Source organism: Phasianus colchicus, chromosome 5 (genome assembly GCF_987193195.1).
Source record: "Phasianus colchicus chromosome 5, bPhaCol1.hap1.1, whole genome shotgun sequence".
In the NCBI taxonomy this organism is placed as follows: Eukaryota; Metazoa; Chordata; class Aves; order Galliformes; family Phasianidae; genus Phasianus; species Phasianus colchicus.
Genome location: NC_143440.1, coordinates 35580831 through 35602009, shown reverse-complemented (window position 1 = coordinate 35602009; position 21179 = coordinate 35580831). Strand labels below are relative to the sequence as shown.

The 21179-nt window shown below is 39.1% G+C and overlaps 2 protein-coding genes and 2 long non-coding RNA genes across 8 annotated transcripts in view; 2 read left to right on the top strand and 2 right to left on the bottom strand.

The window, feature by feature from the left end:
- Positions 1-1256, bottom strand: part of NUBPL (NUBP iron-sulfur cluster assembly factor, mitochondrial) — an 87503-nt gene extending 86247 nt beyond the window's left edge. Inside the window, exon 1 of one of the 2 annotated variants that reach the window (XM_031593792.2) lies at positions 907-1256. In XM_031593792.2, coding sequence (XP_031449652.1) covers positions 907-1155 — 249 coding nt within the window. In that variant the 5' untranslated portion in view covers positions 1156-1256. Of the gene's footprint in view, positions 1-687; positions 854-906 lie in introns of those variants that run through there. The other variant, XM_031593793.2, reaches the window with a different exon arrangement.
- LOC149917849 (uncharacterized) lies at positions 84-6177 on the top strand. Its single transcript, XR_016466959.1, has 3 exons — positions 84-384; positions 3013-3049; positions 6094-6177. It is a non-coding gene; the product is annotated as an uncharacterized LOC149917849 (long non-coding RNA).
- LOC116229346 (uncharacterized) lies at positions 3060-13925 on the bottom strand. Of its 2 annotated transcripts, XR_016466958.1 has the most exons (4): positions 13399-13925; positions 13212-13323; positions 13069-13141; positions 3060-8626 (listed from the first exon to the last, which is right to left on the bottom strand). It is a non-coding gene; the product is annotated as an uncharacterized LOC116229346 (long non-coding RNA). The 2 variants fall into 2 exon arrangements; XR_004166997.2 differs by having other exon boundaries at positions 13069-13323.
- On the top strand, positions 12706-20398 carry DTD2 (D-aminoacyl-tRNA deacylase 2). Of its 3 annotated transcripts, XR_016466957.1 has the most exons (4): positions 12764-12902; positions 15277-15330; positions 18055-18124; positions 20044-20057. XR_016466957.1 is itself a non-coding variant. In XM_031593791.2 (3 exons), exons 1-3 carry the CDS (start codon positions 12795-12797, stop codon positions 20367-20369), a joined length of 504 nt encoding a protein of 167 aa, XP_031449651.2. In that variant the 5' UTR covers positions 12706-12794; the 3' UTR covers positions 20370-20398. The 3 variants fall into 3 exon arrangements, 2 of the variants coding, with proteins under 2 accessions (XP_031449651.2, XP_089997431.1); XM_031593791.2 differs by lacking the exon at positions 15277-15330 and having other exon boundaries at positions 12706-12902; positions 20044-20398; XM_090141305.1 differs by lacking the exons at positions 12764-12902; positions 15277-15330 and adding an exon at positions 15653-16037 and having other exon boundaries at positions 20044-20398.
- Positions 20399-21179: the final 781 nt, after the last annotated feature.

Genomic DNA, 21179 nt, shown 5'->3' with positions numbered 1-21179 from the left:
CTTTTACTAGCTTTAACGTTATCGCAATTAATACACACGGTGACCATCAGCTGTTTGTATTTTCAGCACTGTATCATCAAAACGAGAGCTCCAGCTTCCTAGCTGCCCGTCACTGAGGCAGAGCGACCTAGGGGCGGCAGAAGTACAACAGACGCAGCTGAAAGCACGGGCAAAGCAGCACCAAGTGCAGACGAGCCCGCCAAGCCCCTGCTGCCTTCCTGCAGCGCACTCGAGCCGCTTATCCACAGCGCGCCCGGGTAGCTGAGGGCAGGCACGCAGCAGCTCCTCTGCGCCCCAGGGACCGGGGCGTGGAGCAGCGCAGAGGAGTGAGCATCTCAGAGGGCAGCACCCCGCTCACCACACGGTGGTCAAGTTTTGGAGACGGTGAGCAATCAGGCGTTACGCCTACAGAACGAAAGAGGGTCCGAGAGAGAGAGAGAGAGAGAGAGACCCCTCTTCCTTCCCTCGGTCCGCCGGCTAGCCTGCCCGCGCCGTTAAAGCCCCACGGCTAACACAGCCCTAAATGTAGCTCCCCTACGGAGGCTACTTCGGAGCAACTTCGATGCAGATTCTGAAACAGCTGCTCAGGAACCGAGCCGAGAACTCGTCTGATCCCCGCACCCCGAGGCTCGCGAGGACCCGCTCCCCTCCCGCACCGCCCCGGCGGGCAGCTCCCGCCTCACCCACCGCGGAGCCGGACGACGAAGCGGCGCGAGCTCCGCTGCTCAGAGGGCGCCGCAGCACCGCCGGCGCCCCGCCGCCGCGGCCGGAGAATGGAGCGACGCGCAGCACCCAGCGCCAAGCGACGGCCCCCATCGCTGCCTCCCGCCGGGCGCGCTGAAATGGCGCCGCCGCCACTCGGCCCGCCCCCTGCGCTGCGCCGGGCCGCGCCGTTGCCCCACGTACTTCCACAGCGTTCGACCGCCGGCGGCCCCTGGAGCTGGTCTGTACGCCCTCACCGCGTCCGAGCCAGCCGGGACAGCGGAGTCCTGAGGGCTTTTCAGGCGTGGCTGCAAACGGGAAGCGGGGAGCGCCGCTTGGGACTGGTGGCCGCGAGGAGGCCGCGGTTCTCGTGTGGGCACGGGCACGGCGCGGGCCGCCCGCCTTGCGCACGGCGACGAGACTCGCCCCGGCCTTCAGTGTGCTTGGGCGCATCGTGGCCCTGCGTGGTTTGGTCGGCTGCAGATATAACAGATGTATTCCATTTCATCCTCTGAGTCATCAGTTCAGAGAACCCGTGGCCAGGTCCCGTGCCTCTTATCGGTATATATATATATATATATATATATATATATATATATATATAAAGTGCAATTCAAATTGTTCTAAGTAGGGTGCCTTATGTCATGTGAGTGTCATTTGAAGCATTCAGGCATGCGCCACTAAACCACCATGAGGCCTGTGGCAGTGTTGTGGGAGGAATTCAGAGCCTTCTGACATGATTTATTCCAGACAATCCCATATATAGCCCGTTTATCCAGGCAGTAATACTGAAGTACTTCAGACCTTGGCAGTGTCTGGCCCTTAGTTTTCAAAGGTAAAACACAGCGTAGATGGTGCCCTTTGTTGGCATCTGCTGTAGTGTGTAATGGATCAGGGATTTTATATCCGTTTGAAGTGTTATAATAAACATTGCCCCTTTTTCACATTGAGACTTTTCACCACTCATTTAATATTATTTTTGATTCATATTATTAAAAGCCCTAATCAGACATTTTGCTCAAAGCCACCATTTTCAAAGGCTTATTCCAGTGCTCAGCTGCCAGAGAAAAATTAGAGATAAAAATGCAACTTTTGCTTTCCTTCAAGTGATGCTCATTCAGTCTCTTGTTCTTGCTGTAACCATTTAAGCATATTTTGCACAGCGCGCACAGACAGGTGAAGAGGTCAAATAGTTTCCCAGTAATTCACCCTACCGAGAAACCAAAATGCAGAAGAATGCTGACAACCAACGAGCCATTTAATTCAAAAACTGTATTAGAAATCTCCCTCAAGGGCCTATTCTTCACTGCCCCAGGAAACTGTTACCTTTTTCCTTGCAAGAAATTTGCATTATTCATTTTTCTACCTTGAGCGGTTAGAGGCAGTGTTAAAGTGCAGAACACACATCACAGAAACAAAATGGGCAATGCAGGATTGGTAGTAGGTGTGCAGAACTGGTTTCAACATTTTTAAGGTAATTTTAATAGCAATAGGGAAGCTACTATGGCACTAGGGTGTACTGAATAAGTAGAATTTGTACTGATAAGTAGAATACCACTAAAACACGAGTCCAGGAAAATGCATCCAAAAATTAACAAAGATCTTGCTGCCTGATGGAAATCATGGGCGATCTGTGCTTTTCAGCAAATAATGGATTTCTCAATTGTTCAACAAAATGAAAACCACAATATTTAATGTTTATGCAAATTATAACCTTTTCTTGAAGTGTAAGAAAGCATTTTAAAGACTTTGAATTAGTAGACAGCCATAACGCTCAAATGATACAAATGTAATTGATTTATGTCTGAAATTACGTTGTCTTGTATTTACATGTATTTTTCCTCCACCCAAAATCAATAAAGGGCATGTAGGTCTATCTAGGAGAGCTTTGCTGACAAATGACTCCAAATTTTAAAAACTAATGTGTGAAAAATGACTTATTAGGTTGATTTTGTGCAATAGGGAATAAGCAGTTGAGAATGTATTACCAGGACTGCAACCCTTTCAGCGCTGAAGAAGCCCTGTATCTCCATTACTATTTCTGGATGCCTGCCTAGTATTAATAATACAGGAGGTTAAGGGCATGCTGCAAACTCTGAACTCACTTGGACCATTCGTTTTGGTCACAAATTAGGCAAACAATCACATTAAAGACAGGTTAATAGCCCTTCAGTTGTAAATACACACTGTAAAATGTTCCTCACAGCTTTGGGGTTGTTTCAGCTCTAGGACTTTTGTGGCAGAAGTTTGCTGTAGCACATTTAAGATGAAGAAGGCTAAAATGTTTTTTTTTCCTTTTTGTCCTCGTAGGGATAATTACATGGCCCATAAAGAAAGGAAGCCTAAGGTAAGTTTGAGGCAAGTTATCAAAGCTCACATGGTACTATATAATTAAGAAATATAGATGAATATATTAAATGATTAGATAATTTTCCATATAAGCTACAAGGCCCTAAAAAAAAAGTTGTGGAAGTTACTGAACTTCTGGAGAAGCCAGGAAAAGCAATCCTCTCAATTCCCTTTTATATCTGCTTCCATCCAAGCCCAAAAGTGTGGTAGACCAAGTAGGGCACCTGGGGTTATTTCATTCCCTTTTTACCATGCTACCTTAAGTCAGAGCAGTTGTTGTCGAGCATTATTATAAAGCTAAGCCTAGTTTGAAATAAATGGCAATCCCCCATGTCTGCTTCTGCTGTCATTTAACAGCTGCTGGTGCAGAAACCCTTGCTGCTCTGCCTTCATTTCTGAGCCCATTTCTGATCTCACTACTAGTGGCTCTTGGCTCAACTGTTAGTATGGCTGTCACCTCCTCCCTTCAGAAGCTCTAAGATCAAGCTGCAGCTCAGCTGCCCTTTTGTCACTTGCTGATGCTCTAGCATTTTCCCTTGGGACAGATGAGACAAACTGGATCAAGCTGTTAAAAAAAAAAAAAACCCAAACAACTACCAACACGGGTTCTTCGTGTGATCTTTGCTGTGCTCCTCATACAAATTACAGCAACTCCATAGTTTGGTAATTTATTTAATAGCAAGCCATGGGATCTCATCTAGTCTTGGAATGTTTGAGGATGCTCCTTTATTGCAATTTTATGATTTTTGTTATCATTGCTCCACATCATTATATCACATAGCACACTGGGAGTCTCAGAAGAGAAGAAATGTCCTACAGCTCCCAGAAGACTCTGCTATTCTGTTTCCCTTTTCCAGTCCAAGAGAAAGATAAGACTGACTGAAAGTCACAAGACTGTTTGCTCCCTGGTGGATCAGAGTAAAAACTTCAGTTATCAGAAACTCTCTCATTTTATTTAATAGCATCAATACTAATTAACTTGCATTTCTGCTATTATAATTAGTAAATTCATTTCCCTCCTGAGATCATTGCTGCCCACTTGTTTTTTTTTCTTACTGTTTTTGTTCCCTTCCTCTCCCCTCTCCTTTTTTGGGCTGTTAGGCCTGCTGTTCCCCATCACAGACAGACAGATCTAGAGATAACCATGACATCTTTGTGTCTCACACTATTGCCCTTGTTTCATTATAACAATTTCAATTCTTGCTTCATCTTCCTGCCAGGCTTGGATGTTAAGGGCCTGCACCCCTGATGGTGAGGCATTTCTGCCCTTTTGTTGCAAAGTTCATTTGGCCCAAGGGATTGTAAAAATCTGTATAAAACAAGATTTTCGTGTGGTGTCACACAAAATATAATACATGGCAATACTTGAAACTGTAACATTAACAAGCACAAGAAATCACAGAAAACACAGTAGTAACATACATTTTTCTTTATAATGTATATTAATATTTCCATTAAGACCACAAAAGTAGCTTCATTGTATGCAAACACTTTTCTAGACCTTAAACTGAGAAATTAAGTTCTCTGCTTTAGTCCTGTTTTACTAAATGACAACAAAGGCCTGGCAGGATTGAACCCAATTTAGTTTGTATATTGCTTTTGTGTGGATGCTATGATCCTATGATCTGTGCAGACCTTCACAGTCAAGACGACAATCTTTTTTAAACTATTGCTCAATTTTTCTGAAGTCAGTCATCAAGTTCTTCAGGTACATATCATGTACTACAGTAGCAATCACATCACAGTGAAAACAGCTGATAATACAGCAGTTTTTCCAGTCTTAAGCAAGTAGTGCAGAAAATGAGAGATTTGTTTTGTTGAATACACCCTTCAGTAACAAAGATACATAATTACTTTCTTAGGTACACAAGATATGTATTCCTTGCATGAATATAACCAACTCACTCCAATTAATGGTCTTTTTGTACTTATAAGCTTTGATTTTTTTCTTTAAAACTTCCCTATTCTTTGCCGTATGTGCTACAACCACTGAAGGGTGGAAATACCTTCTCTTCCAACAGCACGTAAATTGTAATTCCAGTGGTGGAAGGAATCTTTTTTTTGCATTTGACATAATACAGATGCAGAATTAAGATCTTCACTGCCACAAAAGCTTCATTAAACCATTTGACAGCACCGGTTTGAGTAATTATGGCATTCAGGCACAATTTCAATTTGTGAAATCATTTCAATTCTGTTCTTCATTCATTTGTTCAGTAATGAATTTATGTTTTACAGGAAGTGTTTTTGTTAGCATCAGAACCTGGAGCATAAGTGAGTTTTGTACAGCAAATTAATCTAATTTGAACAATGAGACTAATTGAGAAACAACACCAACAGCGCGTTTTGTATTTACTAATTATTTAAAAAATCTGTCTCACATTCCAAACCAATTCACTTTTGCTCTGTGGCCATAAAATACTTCTCTTGTAATTTCTAGTACATTAGCAGTGCTTATCACCAAAGACATCAAAGGGAACTGATGTTCTTTGGCTGTATATGGACCACTTACCCAATTTTGCCAGCAGCAGCATCTTCCAGATTGATCCCTGCATGCTGAAACAACCTCAGATGAAAATAAACGTGATCCAAGAACACTTTGTACAAGTACTACATATAAAACCATAGCAGTCCAAAACTGTGAAGGCAGAATAGCAGATTATCGGAATGCTTATTTCTCCAGTTAACCCACCACTGTGAAGGAAAGTAACTCTTCATGGTTTTAGGTGGGACCAGAAGCAGATTCGTGAATTTAATCTAAAGTTCTTGATCTTTGATCTTCTATGCCAAAGTGTAAAAAGAAAAAAGTGCCTAAGTGTCTCAGATTTTTATTTATGCTAACATCTAATGCCAAACAGCATGTTTCTTTAGACAGAACAGAGGAAGATGGGCATGTTTATAACCATCTTCTCCTTTATATAAAGCATAGGCCAAGGAAAATATAGCCTCAACTAGAGTACCTTTGAAGTCTAACACAGACAAGAAGTTGAGCAAGTTCCTCCTCATTGAGAAAATAAACTTTTGTTTTCTTTTCCACCCCAGCTCTCTGAACATGAAGAGGGACTCAGTTAACAGCTTCCTACAACAAAGTACCTGTGTAATTGCTTCAGACGTAGACAATTTTCTAGTGAATCATGCATGAATGCTCATGGCCAATAAGTATCAAAACTGATATCTAAAAATCAGCTCTCAAAGAAATAAATGTAATGTATGTTCTTCTAATTACTGCCACTAAAGGACTAGACTGTACCCTTTGTAATACCAATTTAATCAAAAATTGAAATGAGGAAATATAACTATTACAGGAAAATACAAAGTTGTTTTTCTGACACTGAGTGATTGTTTAATTCACTGCTTGGCTTATTAGCTCACACTTAGGAATTCAGAAAGCCATTTTGAGAAAAGAACTTTCATTGGCTCTGTTACCTACTGAGTCATGGTCATACCTGCAGTCATGGATAATAGGTATTTAAAGGAAAGCAATGTCAATTACAGAATTCTATTTCTTTACTTAGGCACTTAAACTAGGTGCATATTTATATTCACTCCACATGACAGTTTTCCAGCACTAATCAAAACTTTCACTAAATTTTAAAGTAAATTTTGCATTTTTAATGTCTCATATGTGGGTATCTACATATGGATCCAATGGCAGAGCATGCAGACCACTAAAATGTCTATTATTACAGATGTTATCACTGTCCCTAACACATTTAACATTCTGTCCATTACAATGCTTGGACTTCATTTATTTGAGTTGTTGAGTAGCAAGCAGTATCCTCCAGTAGTATATTTTGAATTACGTTATGCGATCTGACCTTTTGGAATAGAACATCTTTCCTTTTTTTCCCCTCTCATATCTAAGAATATTGCTAAAATAACATTTGTCTTAGAGACAAGGTGCTGCTGATTCAGTAGAACTGGACATGGTGAAACCTCGTCTCAAATCCTACTGATCTCCCATATACAAGATTAATTTAGACCAATAGTAGTAGACTAGTGAAGAGAAAAGCTGCTGTGGTAATGAGGAATTGAAATCCTATCATAAGAGGCCTACCATATAAATGCAAAAAAAAACAGACAGATTTTTTTCCTTTAGTAGAGCAAACTCCAGAATATTATCTAATTACTAATTTTTTTAGATGCAAGTTAACCCTGGCCAAAAGTATGATAAGAACCGTTAAAAGCAGAGATGAATTAGCATCCAAGGATATTTCTTGCAATTAATGAACTTCCTAGATGTAGCTTAGACATTTAACTGAAGTTGAGCTGAGTTGTTCTTTAAGCTTCAAAGCATAATAGATGTATTTTCTCCAACAGTAGCTAAAACACATTTCACGTTGGGCACCAAAACAAAGTTGTTTTAATGCAGACATGAATCTCACTTAAACTGTCACTTTGAAAACTATTATTTTTTGCCCTATAAGTATTAGAGTATCCAGGGAAGAATTAAATATCTTTAACTGATACTAAAATACTCCAAGTTACCACTAATTGTTTTACCCACTTATTCTTATACTTTTATATACAATTTTTTGAAATTGCTGGATGGTTATCTGTGGGGAGAAAAAAGCACTTCTAAAAAATTAACAAATACAATTTTTTCCATCCTGTTAGAACATCTAATATTGAAGATAGAGGGTTTTTTCCACCTTCTAGCAGCAATTCAGCATTATTGTAAAAAAAAGCACGACTCTTCAGCAGCTGAAAAAAATTAAAGATTATCCCTCTTATCATTGCAATGCTTTTGAGGTATCATGTATCACTGTAAAGAAATCATCTCACTCCCAATGAGTTCAGAAACATTCACTGCAAAAAGTCAACGCTTTAAGAAAGCATTAAAATTAAATATTAACAACTGGTTACACTGGAAGTTCTTTGAGATATGTTAAATCATAGCAAGTCACATTATTTCTTGACACGTGGTGTAGTATCTTAACTCAATGAATATTCATTAGAATTTACAGTCATCTATTCTTTATCTCACTGCATTAAACATCCTCTTTTTTTTTTCCACAAGACCTGATGGGAAACAAGATCACCTGCTTTTTCTGTTGGCTAAAATCATGGACAGATTATATACAGTATTGCATTAACAGAAACAAATCATTAACAAAGGACTGATTGTAGACAAAAGTCCTACAGTTGCTGCAGCTGCATTTTGTTCTCTTAATGGGATGAGTTTCCAAAATATAATTTCAAAACAAGCTTATAGACCAACATTACAATGATGCTATGTTATGGCAAAAAGAAATGCCTGTTTTTGTTGTGGCAGAAGGATCTTACACTGAAGAGAATTAATTGTCAAAAATTTGTCAGCCCTACTCAGTTTAGTGAGCTTCGGCAATCTTGTTGAATTATGTTGCAAAAGAGGTTGGGTTTGGGGAAACAACAGCTTCAGCAACTGATAAATTACAGACTAAGCATATAATTTGTGCCTCCTTTGACTTTCCAGTTTTATCACGATGTATAGCAAATAGAACTTGGACTGACTTCAGATGTTTGCTATTCAGAGAATTTCCTAATGATCTATCATTTGTGGGCACGTCTTCCCAACTTGCTAAGGTCAGTACACCTGAGGAAAGAAAAAAATGACAGGAGCTGTAGTTAAAGGTGAAAACTTTTGGCCTGAAGCTGCAGAAAGTTTCATTTGAGAGCCATCTATATAAATGCAAAAAAAGACATGCAGCCTGATTATTCCTGCACATTTGACAGTGACTAGAGGCAAGGAGGCCTTCAGGTACGTAGTGAATAATAAATGACCCTTCATGGTGTGTGTCAAAGGAATGGAAAGAGCAGCATATCAATTCATGTACATTTTTTAGTAATAACATGAGGCTTTGTGCCTACTGAGATCTTGGCATAAAGCATCTACTGAAAGTATGGAAAATTATAGTTCCAACACCTAGAAGATGCTCATGCATTTTTTTTTTTGTAGTGTCCTCACATTATCACCAATTTTTTTTCACTGAAAATGAAAGAAATCAGATTAAAATTTTTTTTTATTAAAAAAAAGAAAGAACTGCATTGCTTCTAAACAGTATGAAAAGAAGTAATTAGACCCTATGGTACATACCCTAAGTAGGTTACTGTTGCTGCTCTGTATCCTGCTCCATTGGAATCAAAAGAATTTCTTTTAAAACTAACATCTGTCAGTCATGCAGAGTGACTGGTGCAGTAGACACTCAAGCAGGGAACAGTACAGTAGTTAGATGTCACAAGTAGATGAACACGTGTGGAACTTGTAGAGAAAGAACTAATTAGCGTTCCTTCTTCCTTAAAGCATTGATGGTAAGCAAGCAGATCACATCTTCACCTCACATTTTCTCTCAAAGAGCTACTTCCACTAGCTTTTTACATCAGTATTATGCAACACTTAGGGTATTCAAGTGAAAACACTTATTCCACATGGTTTCTGATTCCTGACAACTGGTAAGGTAAGTCTCCATGCTCCCTCCCCATTCTACACTTTTAAATACCTCTGGTTTGGAAGGGAGACATGTTCTTGACCTTAATGTCTTGAAGATGATTTGAATATGAGACAAATTAGTGCTAAATAACAGACATTGTGATGACTGTATTTAGGTAGTAAAAAATTTTGATCTTTCAGCTAAATGCGTTAATTCAATATTAACCTAGCAAGTCTGAAGCTGTTGGGAAAAAAACCTTGATTGAACTAGACTGAAAAAAGGTTACCAAAAAAACAAACAACACTTCAAACAAAGTGTCGTATCTCCTCATGGATAGACTAGGTAGGCTAGACAACTCAAAACCATAAACAAAATAAACTGGAAGCAAGGGAGAGAACAGAAAGCAACTTGACTGAGCTCAGAAGATTGTAGTCATCACTTTAAAAGCAACAAAATAATCCCTTTTCATTCTGTGCTGTCATTTTAGCTCTCTCAAACTAAAGATTTACACATGTATTTCTTCTCATAGGGATTGATTTGCTGTTTCAGCATGGTCAATTAAAAGTGTGCTTTACAAATTAAGCAATTTTACAGAAAATAACAAAATACTGAAGACCTGCCATTTAATTGCAGCAAATTCCATTTTCCTAGTCATCTTTGATGATGGAAGAGCCTCCTAGCAGCAATCTGTACTAGCCATCACAGCAGAGTCCATCAGCTCTATCACAGCATTCTAGGCAGCAGTGGTACCCACTTGTGATTACTTACTAAATGTTCTCAAGTGCTTTGAGTAAATACTCTTTTCCTATATAGGATCTGCTAGTTTTTCTTACTTTTATTTTTTTGCCCCCTCTGTGCACATGGGAAGAGAGAGTTCCACACTGGACAATACAGAAAATGTAATGTTCAAATATAATTCCTCCATCACCACTCTACACCCTTTCAGCTACATCTGTCCCACAAGACAAAATATAACCACTGTATCAACCTATTTTGTATCTTTGCTATCTAAGTGCTAGACTGCAGCTTTGTATTGTTTCTCTTCAAGACAGATGAAACTACCCAGGGGCACTTTGTTGATGTGACAGCTGCTTGAAAAACCTTAGATCAATGTTTCAGACACTATAGACAGGGAAGTAACTTCTTAGATGCATCTTGTCCCTTCAATATTACAGTCAACAGTGGCCCCTGCCAAGTGACATACAACACCAAAGTTACTGCTAACAAAAAAAATCCCTAGGGAAGACTTCAAGACAATCTGAAATCATTTTGGTTCTGAAAGACTATTTTATCCTCTGATAAACAAGAGAAACCTCAGTACCAGCAGAAGCAGAGCCCCAGCACCCACCTCTTTCCACAAAAGATGACACTCCATTAAATGCACATGAAATATACATGACCATTCAAATTAAAGATAAGGAAAAATGCATGTACATTTATGTTTGCGAGAAGTGATTCATGCTGCCATCTACCTCTCTTAAAAAGAACTGATGTGAAAATAACAAAAAGGGTCTTCTGGATATAGTCAATCTCCAAATACCTACTCTTTGCTGCAGGGTCAAGAAGCAGAGAAGATACAATAAATATTCTGGGACAGCTATAAAATCCAAAGCATGTAGGAAAACACCTTTAATATAATCTTTAACGTTTTAATCAATGTATTTTATACATGAATACATACCTTAGAAATCTAGAGGTTTCCTCATAGAAAAATAAAACAAAAACCAACCACACATTCAAATGGCTAAAATTTAGCCAAACATTCTTTTACAAAAGCGATCTTTCACCTACCTATGGCCCAACAAAATTCAAGAAATAGAACATATGCTACATATGTTTGTTTTTCCAAGGAAAAAACAATATAAGTACATTGGGAATGACACAAATAATGATCCTGTACTACTTGTTCACTGTACTGGTTCACAACCATATGCCATATGAATAAATGCATCAAATTCTGGTGTAAACAATGGTATCACAACAAAGAATAATTAATACCCATATATACTGATATCTATTTGCATTCTACTAATTTACTCAGAGGCTGTAATAATATTCATTTTCCTTAACAATAAATTTATATCACAAATATATATGAAGAAACTCATTTTAAATGGATTTCTACCTCATTAAGTTCTTCTTAATGAGTCTGGGGATAGAGCTTTAGAATAAATGAACAGAAGGTATTTTAAATAAAATCAGTTGAGTTTAAATAAAAATAGCTCATACTTAACAATACCCTACAGCTAACAGAAATGAGCTAGTTTACCCGCTAGCCACCTAGTGTGATTTCATCAATTTATAAAGGTTTGCTTTTGAAAGAGCAACCTCACAGAACACTAATGCAAAAGAGCATATTTTAATACAACTTCTGTGCAACAATGGCTATTAATGAGAATATATTGCCCCTTGCTGTGCAACGGTTAACTGCACTAAGCTTGTTTGATGACTATGGCCAAATAATAAAATTTAGTTTCTTACTACGCTGATCAATCTTTTTTTTTTTTTTTAAATGTGGTTCTGAAAATGAAATCTTAGGGCTTTCACAGGAGCTCTGAGAAGCTGAATTCTGCCCCAGCCCATGCTACCTCATGTCAGAGCTCACAAGAGGGGGCAAAAGTCATCTACTCAGTGAGTTGGGACACAGAGTCAGAAACCTGACTGATCACAGAAGCAACAGCTGCAATAGTTTAACTTTTCTTCAGATCTTAAATTCGATCCCTGGCTATACAAGTGTCCTTTGTTTAGCTGTGTTATTTGTTTTTCCCTCTGCTTCCAAACAGTGTCACTGAGAAGAAAAACCTCTGACGTGAAACCTCAGTAAGCGGAATCCAAGTGCTGCCAGTTTGTAATGCAGCAACGAGCAGTCAGTCCTTCCACTGCTCATTACTGGGCTTTAGCTTTCATGCAGAAACCAAACAGTACGCTATTCCACAGCACGTAACACTTCCCCACGAGAAGGTGAGCTAAGCAGCATTTTTCTCATCCAAACAAGCCAACCAACCTACCAGCTTCCAGGTAGCAGTAAGGTTGTTTGTTTTTTTTTTTTTAAATACCAGCTGTTAAAACGCTTTCTGTCCTAAAGCCACAGCCCTTGCGTGGTTACCTGCTTCTCCTCAGAGAACACTGCCGGACCAGAGGTCCTCACACACAGCAATGAGGCGGCACGTAGGCGCTGGGCAAAACGCCCCAGCCGAGAGCCTGATCGCCTCACTGCAGCCACGGCTCTCGCTAACCCGGAAAAGCAACGCGCACCGCACCGTGACCCCGCCGCCGCCCCGCCCAGCTCCGCGCCCGCCCTCACGCCGCTCCCTGCCGCGCGCTCTCCGTCCCATGGCGGCGGCGCGGCCGGTGCTGGCTCGGGCCTTACTGCAGCAGTGCCTGTTCGCTCGGCTGCAGGTGAAGCCGCCGGAGCGCGGTGCGGAGGCCGAGTGGGAAGAGGTAACGTCCAGCGCGGCCGCCCCGCTCAGCGCGGTCTCGTCCCCTCCCGTAGCGGCGGGGCGGTCTCGGCTGGGGGCGCAGGGCAGAGCCTGGGGCCGCGTGGCTGCGCTCCGTCGGGCTCTGCGGATGGTACAGCAAAGGGACGGCACTGCCCGCTGATTCTTACCGCACATGGGAAGTCCGATACGTCGTCCTCGTGGTGACTCCCGTCAGGCTTCACGACATCTGCCCTTTAGCGTCTGCAAAATCTGTCATTAGTTCCCGCTTACATTCATTCTTTAAGAATTTTCAGTGGTTTTTTCAGCTTGCCTGGGCGATAGGCGCACAGCTGCTGCCCCTCCCTGCGGGGTGAGGGGAGAAGCGGCGGGTCAGAACGGAGGGAGGTCGCTGCCGGTTACCGTCGCGGGCAAAACAGCTTTCACTTGGAGAATTGTTAACGTTAATTTATGCCCAATTAAATGCTTACTTAGTTTGGGTATTGAAAGGAAAAAAATACCTAAACGCATGGGAAAGATAGTCCTCCTTCTTTGGCGGGCTGAGCTTCAAACACTGGCCGTGATTTGCACTCCTGGGTGCAGCCCTGCCCCCGTGCTGTCACCCAGGTCACGCTGCTGAGACTGGGGTACAGGAGACTGTAATCCACACACTGCTTATCTCCTGCTCCTCCTCTTTTCCTGCCTACCAGAGCAAGCCCTACCAGGCTACAGGCCCTGTAGCAGAATAACAGCTTCTCCACAGCATACCTTCTTCTCCTTCCATGTTCTCTCTCTGGAGCTTTCTGCCCTCTCCTAAATATGCTTTCACAGGGGTGCCACAGGTGCTGGCTATCTGTTAAACTACCCAAACAGAGGCACGGGTTTTGGTTTTTACATATAACGAGTCAATCTGTTAGAAGGCTGTTATGCTGTGTAGTTCTCTTACTTGAAGATTTAAATATCTTAACCAAAATCGTTGGAAAAGTAGTAGATAACACTGAGGAAATCACCATGAGATTTGTCCAGTGTGAGCAGCAGGCATTTTTCAGGTATGAAACTTAATTGGTCCTTACGAATCTTTTCTGGATATCAGGGCTTGTAAAGGGAAATCTGTTGTAACAAGAGCTAGTCACCCTGCAGAAAAGAAAAAAAAAAACCAAAAAACAAACAAACAAAAAAACCCCAACCCTGTAGAAATTTCATGGTTTCTTTAGTCTTTAATGGCTTTCATTAGAGGTCATTAAAAGGCATCACTGCTTCTGATGCTTTCTTGTAGGATAATGCTACTCTGTATAAGTGTACCAATGAAAAATAAAGAAATATAGGCCTAATAAACTATTATTTATGTAAATCAGTGTGTTTGTAGTGACCTGTAGCAGCTAAAAAGTAGGTCCTCACCTTGAGAAACTTCTAGTGAGCCATAAATAGTGCATTATGTAGGTGGCTTTGAAGAGCTTCTGAGCTTTAAGAGACCCCTGCAGGTACTTTGGGAACTCTGGAGTGGATGTTCTTTATCAGGAAAAAGGCTAGAAATGTACTTTTTATATGAGTCACTACTCTTCATTATGTTTTCATATCTGCAGCTTTATGACCTTTTGAGGATTACTAAGTCTTGTTTATGCAGAAATGTTGGTGAGATAGGATCCATTAAAAGTTTCTGTATATTCAAAATACTTTGGAGGGAAAAAAAGGATCTCTGTTTAAATCTAGGGGTAAATACAGTGAGATTTGGTATTTCAAACTATAGGAGAAAAGAAATATAAAATGAATATTCATCTAAAAAGTGTAAGTATATACACTTAATGCAATGAAAACTTTCTCACCCATACCTTATTTCCCTTGATTTATCTTCTGGTTAAGATACCAAATGGGGTAAAAAATATACCTGGTACGGGTTGTTCTGTGACCCATGGTAGATTTTGGAATTTCTCTTTGATGCAGCGGAATGAATGAAACACGAATAATGCTTCTCACTGTTCAGTGAGCCTGAATGAAGATGTCAAAGAATAATTCATGTAAGTTAGTTCCACAAACTTGCTTCCTACGGATTACAAAGCATCTCTGTTTTCATTATCAGCTACATTACATTTTTCAGAAAAAAAACCATGCTGAGATAACATTTTGTGAAATATATTTAGGTTTTGCTAATGAAATCCTGCATAGTTCAGGTGAATGTATTTTGTAAAGAGGGTAAGGGGAGGACTTAGTTGTTTATCCTGCAGAGGAGCTAAAAAGCAATGTTTAGAGGCAGTGGAGCTAAGGCTTGCTGCATGGCCTGAGGGACTGGGTACTTCAGCCCTTCGTGATGCAGGTTTGCCTGCTCTGATGATTGCTTAGGACAGTTGTACAAAAAAAGCCAGTGTTGCAGAGTAACTTGATTCTCTGCTTTATTTATGTAGGCTTTTTACTGATAACAGGAAATCCACACAGCACAGCTGCCTGCCTTTCACTACGTAAGTTCTTTCCACTTTCCAGTAACTGTTTGCTTGTCAGCATTTTGCATTTGGAACTTCCTTATTTGTGTTATTTTGCTTGATGTTTCCTGGGCTAAATGTTGCTCTGAACAGCTAGGACACCTGGAATACCTGTGTAAGACCTGAGGACTGACATGCATTACTACTAGGGTAACTCCTTAAATTCAGTTTTAAGTCTCCCACTCAGTTAAGAAAATTGAAAAAAAAAAAAAAAAATATATATATATATATATATATATATATATATGTATATGTATGTATATGTATATATATATAACAGGTTGGGGCTGAAACATGATAGAACGTGTTAAAAATAAGTGTTCAAATATAGTTCTCAGTCACAGTTGAAACCGTGAGTTTCAACTTGTGAACACTGGATAGTTTCCGTAACATAGTTTCTAAACGTTCTAGAAGATAATAAGCATATAATATAAACATTCTCACTCAGCATTAACTTGCCTCTGAATTCAGATTTTTTCTTTTCATATTTGATTGCTGTGAGATATTGTATGGTAACTGTTGAGTCATGAGGTGAAGGCAATTCACCTGTGTGACTGGAAGCAGTGGAGCCTGGCTACAACTCTCTTAGACCCCATTTAAGGGCTGACTGCCTCTGGGGAAGGGTCTCTGTTTGGAGATTTCTCTTTGGTGAAGTCCTTCCTATGAGCCTGGGCCTTTCCAGATGGGTGAGCACCTTTTCTTTTGTAATACTGTTTCATTTACAATAGTCTCTTTGCTGTTCCGTTCCTGTATTGCCCTTCCACTATGTTGATCTTTCTGAGTGAAACAGATGCTGAAGCCAATACGTTAAAAATTTTGTAATGGAAAAAGTGTATTCCAAATTAAATGTCAAATCATGAGAGAGGCTGAAAAATAATGTTATTTAATGTGATAGCTAATAATAATCATTTTTAGTTATCTGGTCTTAAAGTCTTAAGTGTTTATTTCCTTTCTTGTCTGTTTAAATGAGCTTCCTGCAGAGTATTGTTACTTCCATATGTGAAAATATTCAAAGACTTTCACAAGTCTCAGGATTGGAGTAGTTATCTGTGAGATGTGTGATATAGTGTAATTGCTTCTTTCTAAGTTAGTGTTTGTATACATGCAGTGTAAATGTGCTTGACCTACTTAATAATTTTTTATTAATGCGTATGTGTGCATTAGTCTTTATTAACGTCCTGATGCTAGTCTGGTTCTGGAACTAATATTTAGCTAAGCAAGTAAGACTGTCTATCCTTTGGCAGCTTTTCTTTCTTTCTGTCATTTGAATAGAGTTTGAAATGCCATTTAAGGTTTAGGGCATCAAATTTATTACAGTGTTATGAAATATGACAATCATTTGGGAATGGAAACCTGCATTATATTTTACGGTGGTCAAAATGAGTTTTGTAAGGAGCAGTTCATTCTTCTGAAAGAATCTCAGCGTGTGACATTTTGGCTGTGAGGAGCATTCTCTTTTTCCATAAATGAATTACTAGAAAATAATTACAACGGTATAGCTCTTCTTAGTTATTGCATTGAGTGTTTTGTTTAGTCTCCACAGTAACAAAAGAATGAAATCTTGTGTGTATAGTTGTTTTCTTTACTAAAAGCCTCTATCTTTTAAAGAAAAGAATGAGTAAAAAAGGAAAGGAAAAGACAAAGGGTTGTGGTTTGGGTTTTTTTTGTTGTTTATTTTAAGAAATATTCATATTTCTTATCTTTTTGTTTTTATAACATTGAAAGTAATGAATCCTTCCTGCTCCAATCTAATTAGCATCTCTTTGGTACCATTTCATATTTTCCTTCTAACAGGGATATAAGGGTAATTATTCTTGACAAAACAGCAGTGAGAGTGTAGGATTTTCTTGTTATTGTCAAGCTGTGTATGCCTTCTGTTTTTTCCCAAAGAGGTTAAACCATTGACATATACTTGAACATGAAACAGCATTCTTGTTGGTTGTGTAGCCAAATAGCTTTATTTTCCTTATAAAGCCCAGGTTGTTGCAGATGTATTCTTTGTGAACTAAGCCAGAGAGGAAAAAAAACTTATAAAGAAATTGCTTTATGCTTTCTTGTTACTACGGACCTAATCGTTTTCTCAAATAGACTGTTCTTTCTAGTGGTCTCTTGCTAAAGAGCTGGCTATCCTTTACCCTACACAAATCAAGGGAGAAGTCACATTTTGTCAAAAAGGTTTCACTGATGGAAAGGTTGAACTGATGGATAATATTTTTGTTAACTTTATAGTATTCTGAACAACTTCATAATTGTTGGTCATCATATTCAAATTGGTTGTCACATTTAGATATTTAATTAACTGTTTTGTTAGAATTATCCTTCACTAGTTTATTTTTAACATCAAATATAATTCAGTTCACTGACAAATCCCATGGTATTTGACATATTTCATAGTTGTAAATAAATCCATGTTTCATACTGTAAATTATTTTATCTGTAATAACAGTAATACTGTACATTGTATGTTACAACTAAGTGTGGCTTTGCATGCAGCTAACAAATTGCATGGTAGCAGCAGGTAATCAGTTTATATCTCACAAACTTCCATAAGTAAATTTGAAATCTGAAACTATAGGGAATAAGTAAAACTAATCTTGGGAATTTTGTCATTGTAGTTTTGTCACTTTCTGTATCAGTTCTAAGGATAAACCCGCATGGTGGACAGCGAGAAAGATTGATATAGTTTTCTCTAATCTTTTGTAGATCCAGAGAGGACTTGTTATCTACATATGCTTCTTCAAAGGTGCTGATGAGGATCTTATTCCAAAAATTGGTATGATATAATCCGTATGAATTCTTGTATTGTTTCAAAAAGAATTAAGTGGTAGTGGCAGAGAAGGCAAAAAATCATCAAATAGCATCATTCCCAACTAATCAGATCGCTGAAAGAACAGCTTGATTAGTTCTGTTTCATTTGACAGCTGTCCGTATCTCTTCTGTCAGTTCATGATTCACCTGTTACAAGGTCTGTTGACATTGAAAGTTCATGATGAAAACACCCTAGGAAACAAAGTGCTGCACCTATTAATGGACATATTACAAGTATCAAGCAACATCTTCAGTCAAGGACAGAATTGAACTTAGCGAAGATGGTTTGCAGATAATTCATGGCTTTATTTAAGAAGCATTTTAATTTTTATCTCCCTACATGTGCTGGATGTTTAAAATTATAGCCAGTAGAGGGAGTTGGGTGGATAACTAACCAGCGTCCTTCCCATCTCATACTACATACTGTTAGTCTTTCTGAATCAGAAGAGGTAACAGCAATATCTGTAGTTCACTTGCTCTTCTCCACATGCATTTTTAACACTTACATTCAAGTGGAACTGATGCTCTGAATAGGGTCAAATTCTAGTGATTTCTGTCTGCCTTCTTCTAGAGTAGTTTTAGCTTTTGTTATTGTGGTTGGCTGCTTGCTTTGTTTTGTTAGATTTTTTTTTACTTTTATTTAATTTCTTGTGCCTCTTTTCCTCTATCACTAGCAGTGGATCATTTGGGGAATTCAGCGATGTGTGTTCCACATAAAAGTGTCCCGTTTCTGCGGGTTGCTGATAGTGGTAGTTTCACTAAAGGTCATGTAACAATAGCCTATTTCAAGCTGCATGCTGGGACAAGCAATGTGCAAGCACAGGTGTTATTGAAAACAGAACAGCTGAGAACAGCTCTTCAAGGGCACACTCTTCCTGTGATGCTAAACTAAGATGAAATCTTTGGGTGTATTTAAAACAGCATGATATGAAAATCTTGTGCTTGTGAGAGTTTTACGAGACTTGAGAATAATCACATTTTCAGCTTTGTGGCAGTTGGAACAGGCCAGAAAAAGAAAGTTCTGTTTGCTATTAGGAGAGTCATCCTCTGCCATCTTCCCAAGTGTCTGTTTTATGGAATATTTTTGTTCTTAATATATTTTGATACTGTTTAAGTTAGTGTTTTTTATGGGTTTAGAGAGATGACTAGTATTCCAGTTTTTAATGAGTTGGAGGGAATTTTGGGGGAAGCATTTGATTGTTATAGAAACATTAGAAAATGTTATCAAACACAACGTTTCTATCTGTAAGTTTACATGTTACACTTAATGAACCAAATTGCATCTCTGACCTACCTGCTTACATTCCCTCTCAAAAGGCAGGCTGATAATTGCATGTCTTTAAGAGGAAGACTGAAGGGTGCTCACTCTGTGTGAGACCAGACTGCTTCAGCTGGATCAGTTCATTGTTGGATACTGCTGCCATCTACTCCAACCATAAAGAAAAGAAAGTCAGGACAGAAATGTCTCCAAGTGTATTGAAGGTGGCCTTATCTCATACAATGTATGCTCTTGTGTAAATGTTGCCTGAGTATCAGGTAATCGCTTTAGGGTCACTGGTTAGATCCTGGGTTCCTTTGGGGAGTTCCAACTAGAATAAACTGCAGGATTTCAAAGAGCAAACTATTGTCCCACCCCCAGTAACTTTTTAGATGTACTACATTGATATAAATATCCTTCGCATTCTTCACAATACTCTGAAATATTAACTGAATAATAGTATTTAATGACTGTCCATGTTTTGTTTCAGTAACAGTCAGCTTCTTTTACTTGAGTGACTTGTCCTATCTTGAAGTATCTTGTAGAATCCTGAATATTGTTTTATAATGTTATATTAGGTCCTGTTTGACTTAGTTTAGTTACATTAATTTTTATTTTATTTGCAGTCAATGTGCTGTTGAATGTTAAATTAAGTGAAAACGAAAATGGAGAGTACGTATCTGTCCTTGATTTACCAGGCAGTGTGCTCATCATACCACAAGCTACGCTGGGTGGTAAACTGAAGGGAAGGAAGATGCAGTACCATGCAAACATTGAAAAAGAAAAGGGAATGGAACTTTATTCTCAGTTTGTGACTTTGTGTGAAAAGGAACTGGCTGCCAATGCCAAATGCATGGAAGCAGGTGTTCTTGTTAAGCATGGCACGTATGGAAACAGACAGGTGTTAAAACTGGATACAAATGGACCTTACACTCATCTAGTTGAATTCTGAAAAAAATAAATGCTATCATGGATACAACACTGGCTGTAACTATTTTCTTTTTTCTTTTCTAAGCATTAATGTATTTAAATGGTTTGGGAAGAACAGTATAAGAAGGACATGCACTCATCTGTGCTGGTGTTATTAATCTCATTAAATAGAAAAATGCCTTAGACTGCTTTGCAATACTGAGCATGTGTTTCATGAACATATTCATCTGAAGTATTCTTAAAATATTGAGATGGGTTTTTTGCCTGAATTTTAGTAGTAGGGTAATGCATACAATTGTTACTTCAAAATAATTACAGAAATATTACATAAGTTGTAGTAAAGTACGCTTGAGAAAGTGAAGATTATGAAATAAAAAGAATCACAGGGGTTGGAAGAGACCTCTGAAAATCATCTGGTCTTATCTCCCTGCTAAAGCAGGTTCCTTAGAGTAGGTTGCACAGGAAAGCATCCAGGTGGATTTTGAATATCTCCAGAGAAGAAGACTGCACAACCTCTCTGGGCAGCCTGTTCCAGTGCTCTTTCACTCTCAAAGTTAAGAAGATTTTATTCTCACATAGAAGCTGCTGTGTTCCAGTTTGTGCCCATTGCCCTCTCTCTTGTCTCTGGGCACCACTAAGAGAGCCTGGAGGAACACTGTAGATGTAATTATTATTTTTTTTTTTTACCTGATTTCTTGGGTCAGACACTTATCGTCTTTCTGTTTTCCATTTATTAAATGCTATTTAGCTCATAAAGATACTGAAAGCAAAAATTCATTGAATTTTTAAGCCTCTCAGATGGTGGCTACTAAGTAACTAAGGCCTTTCTTCT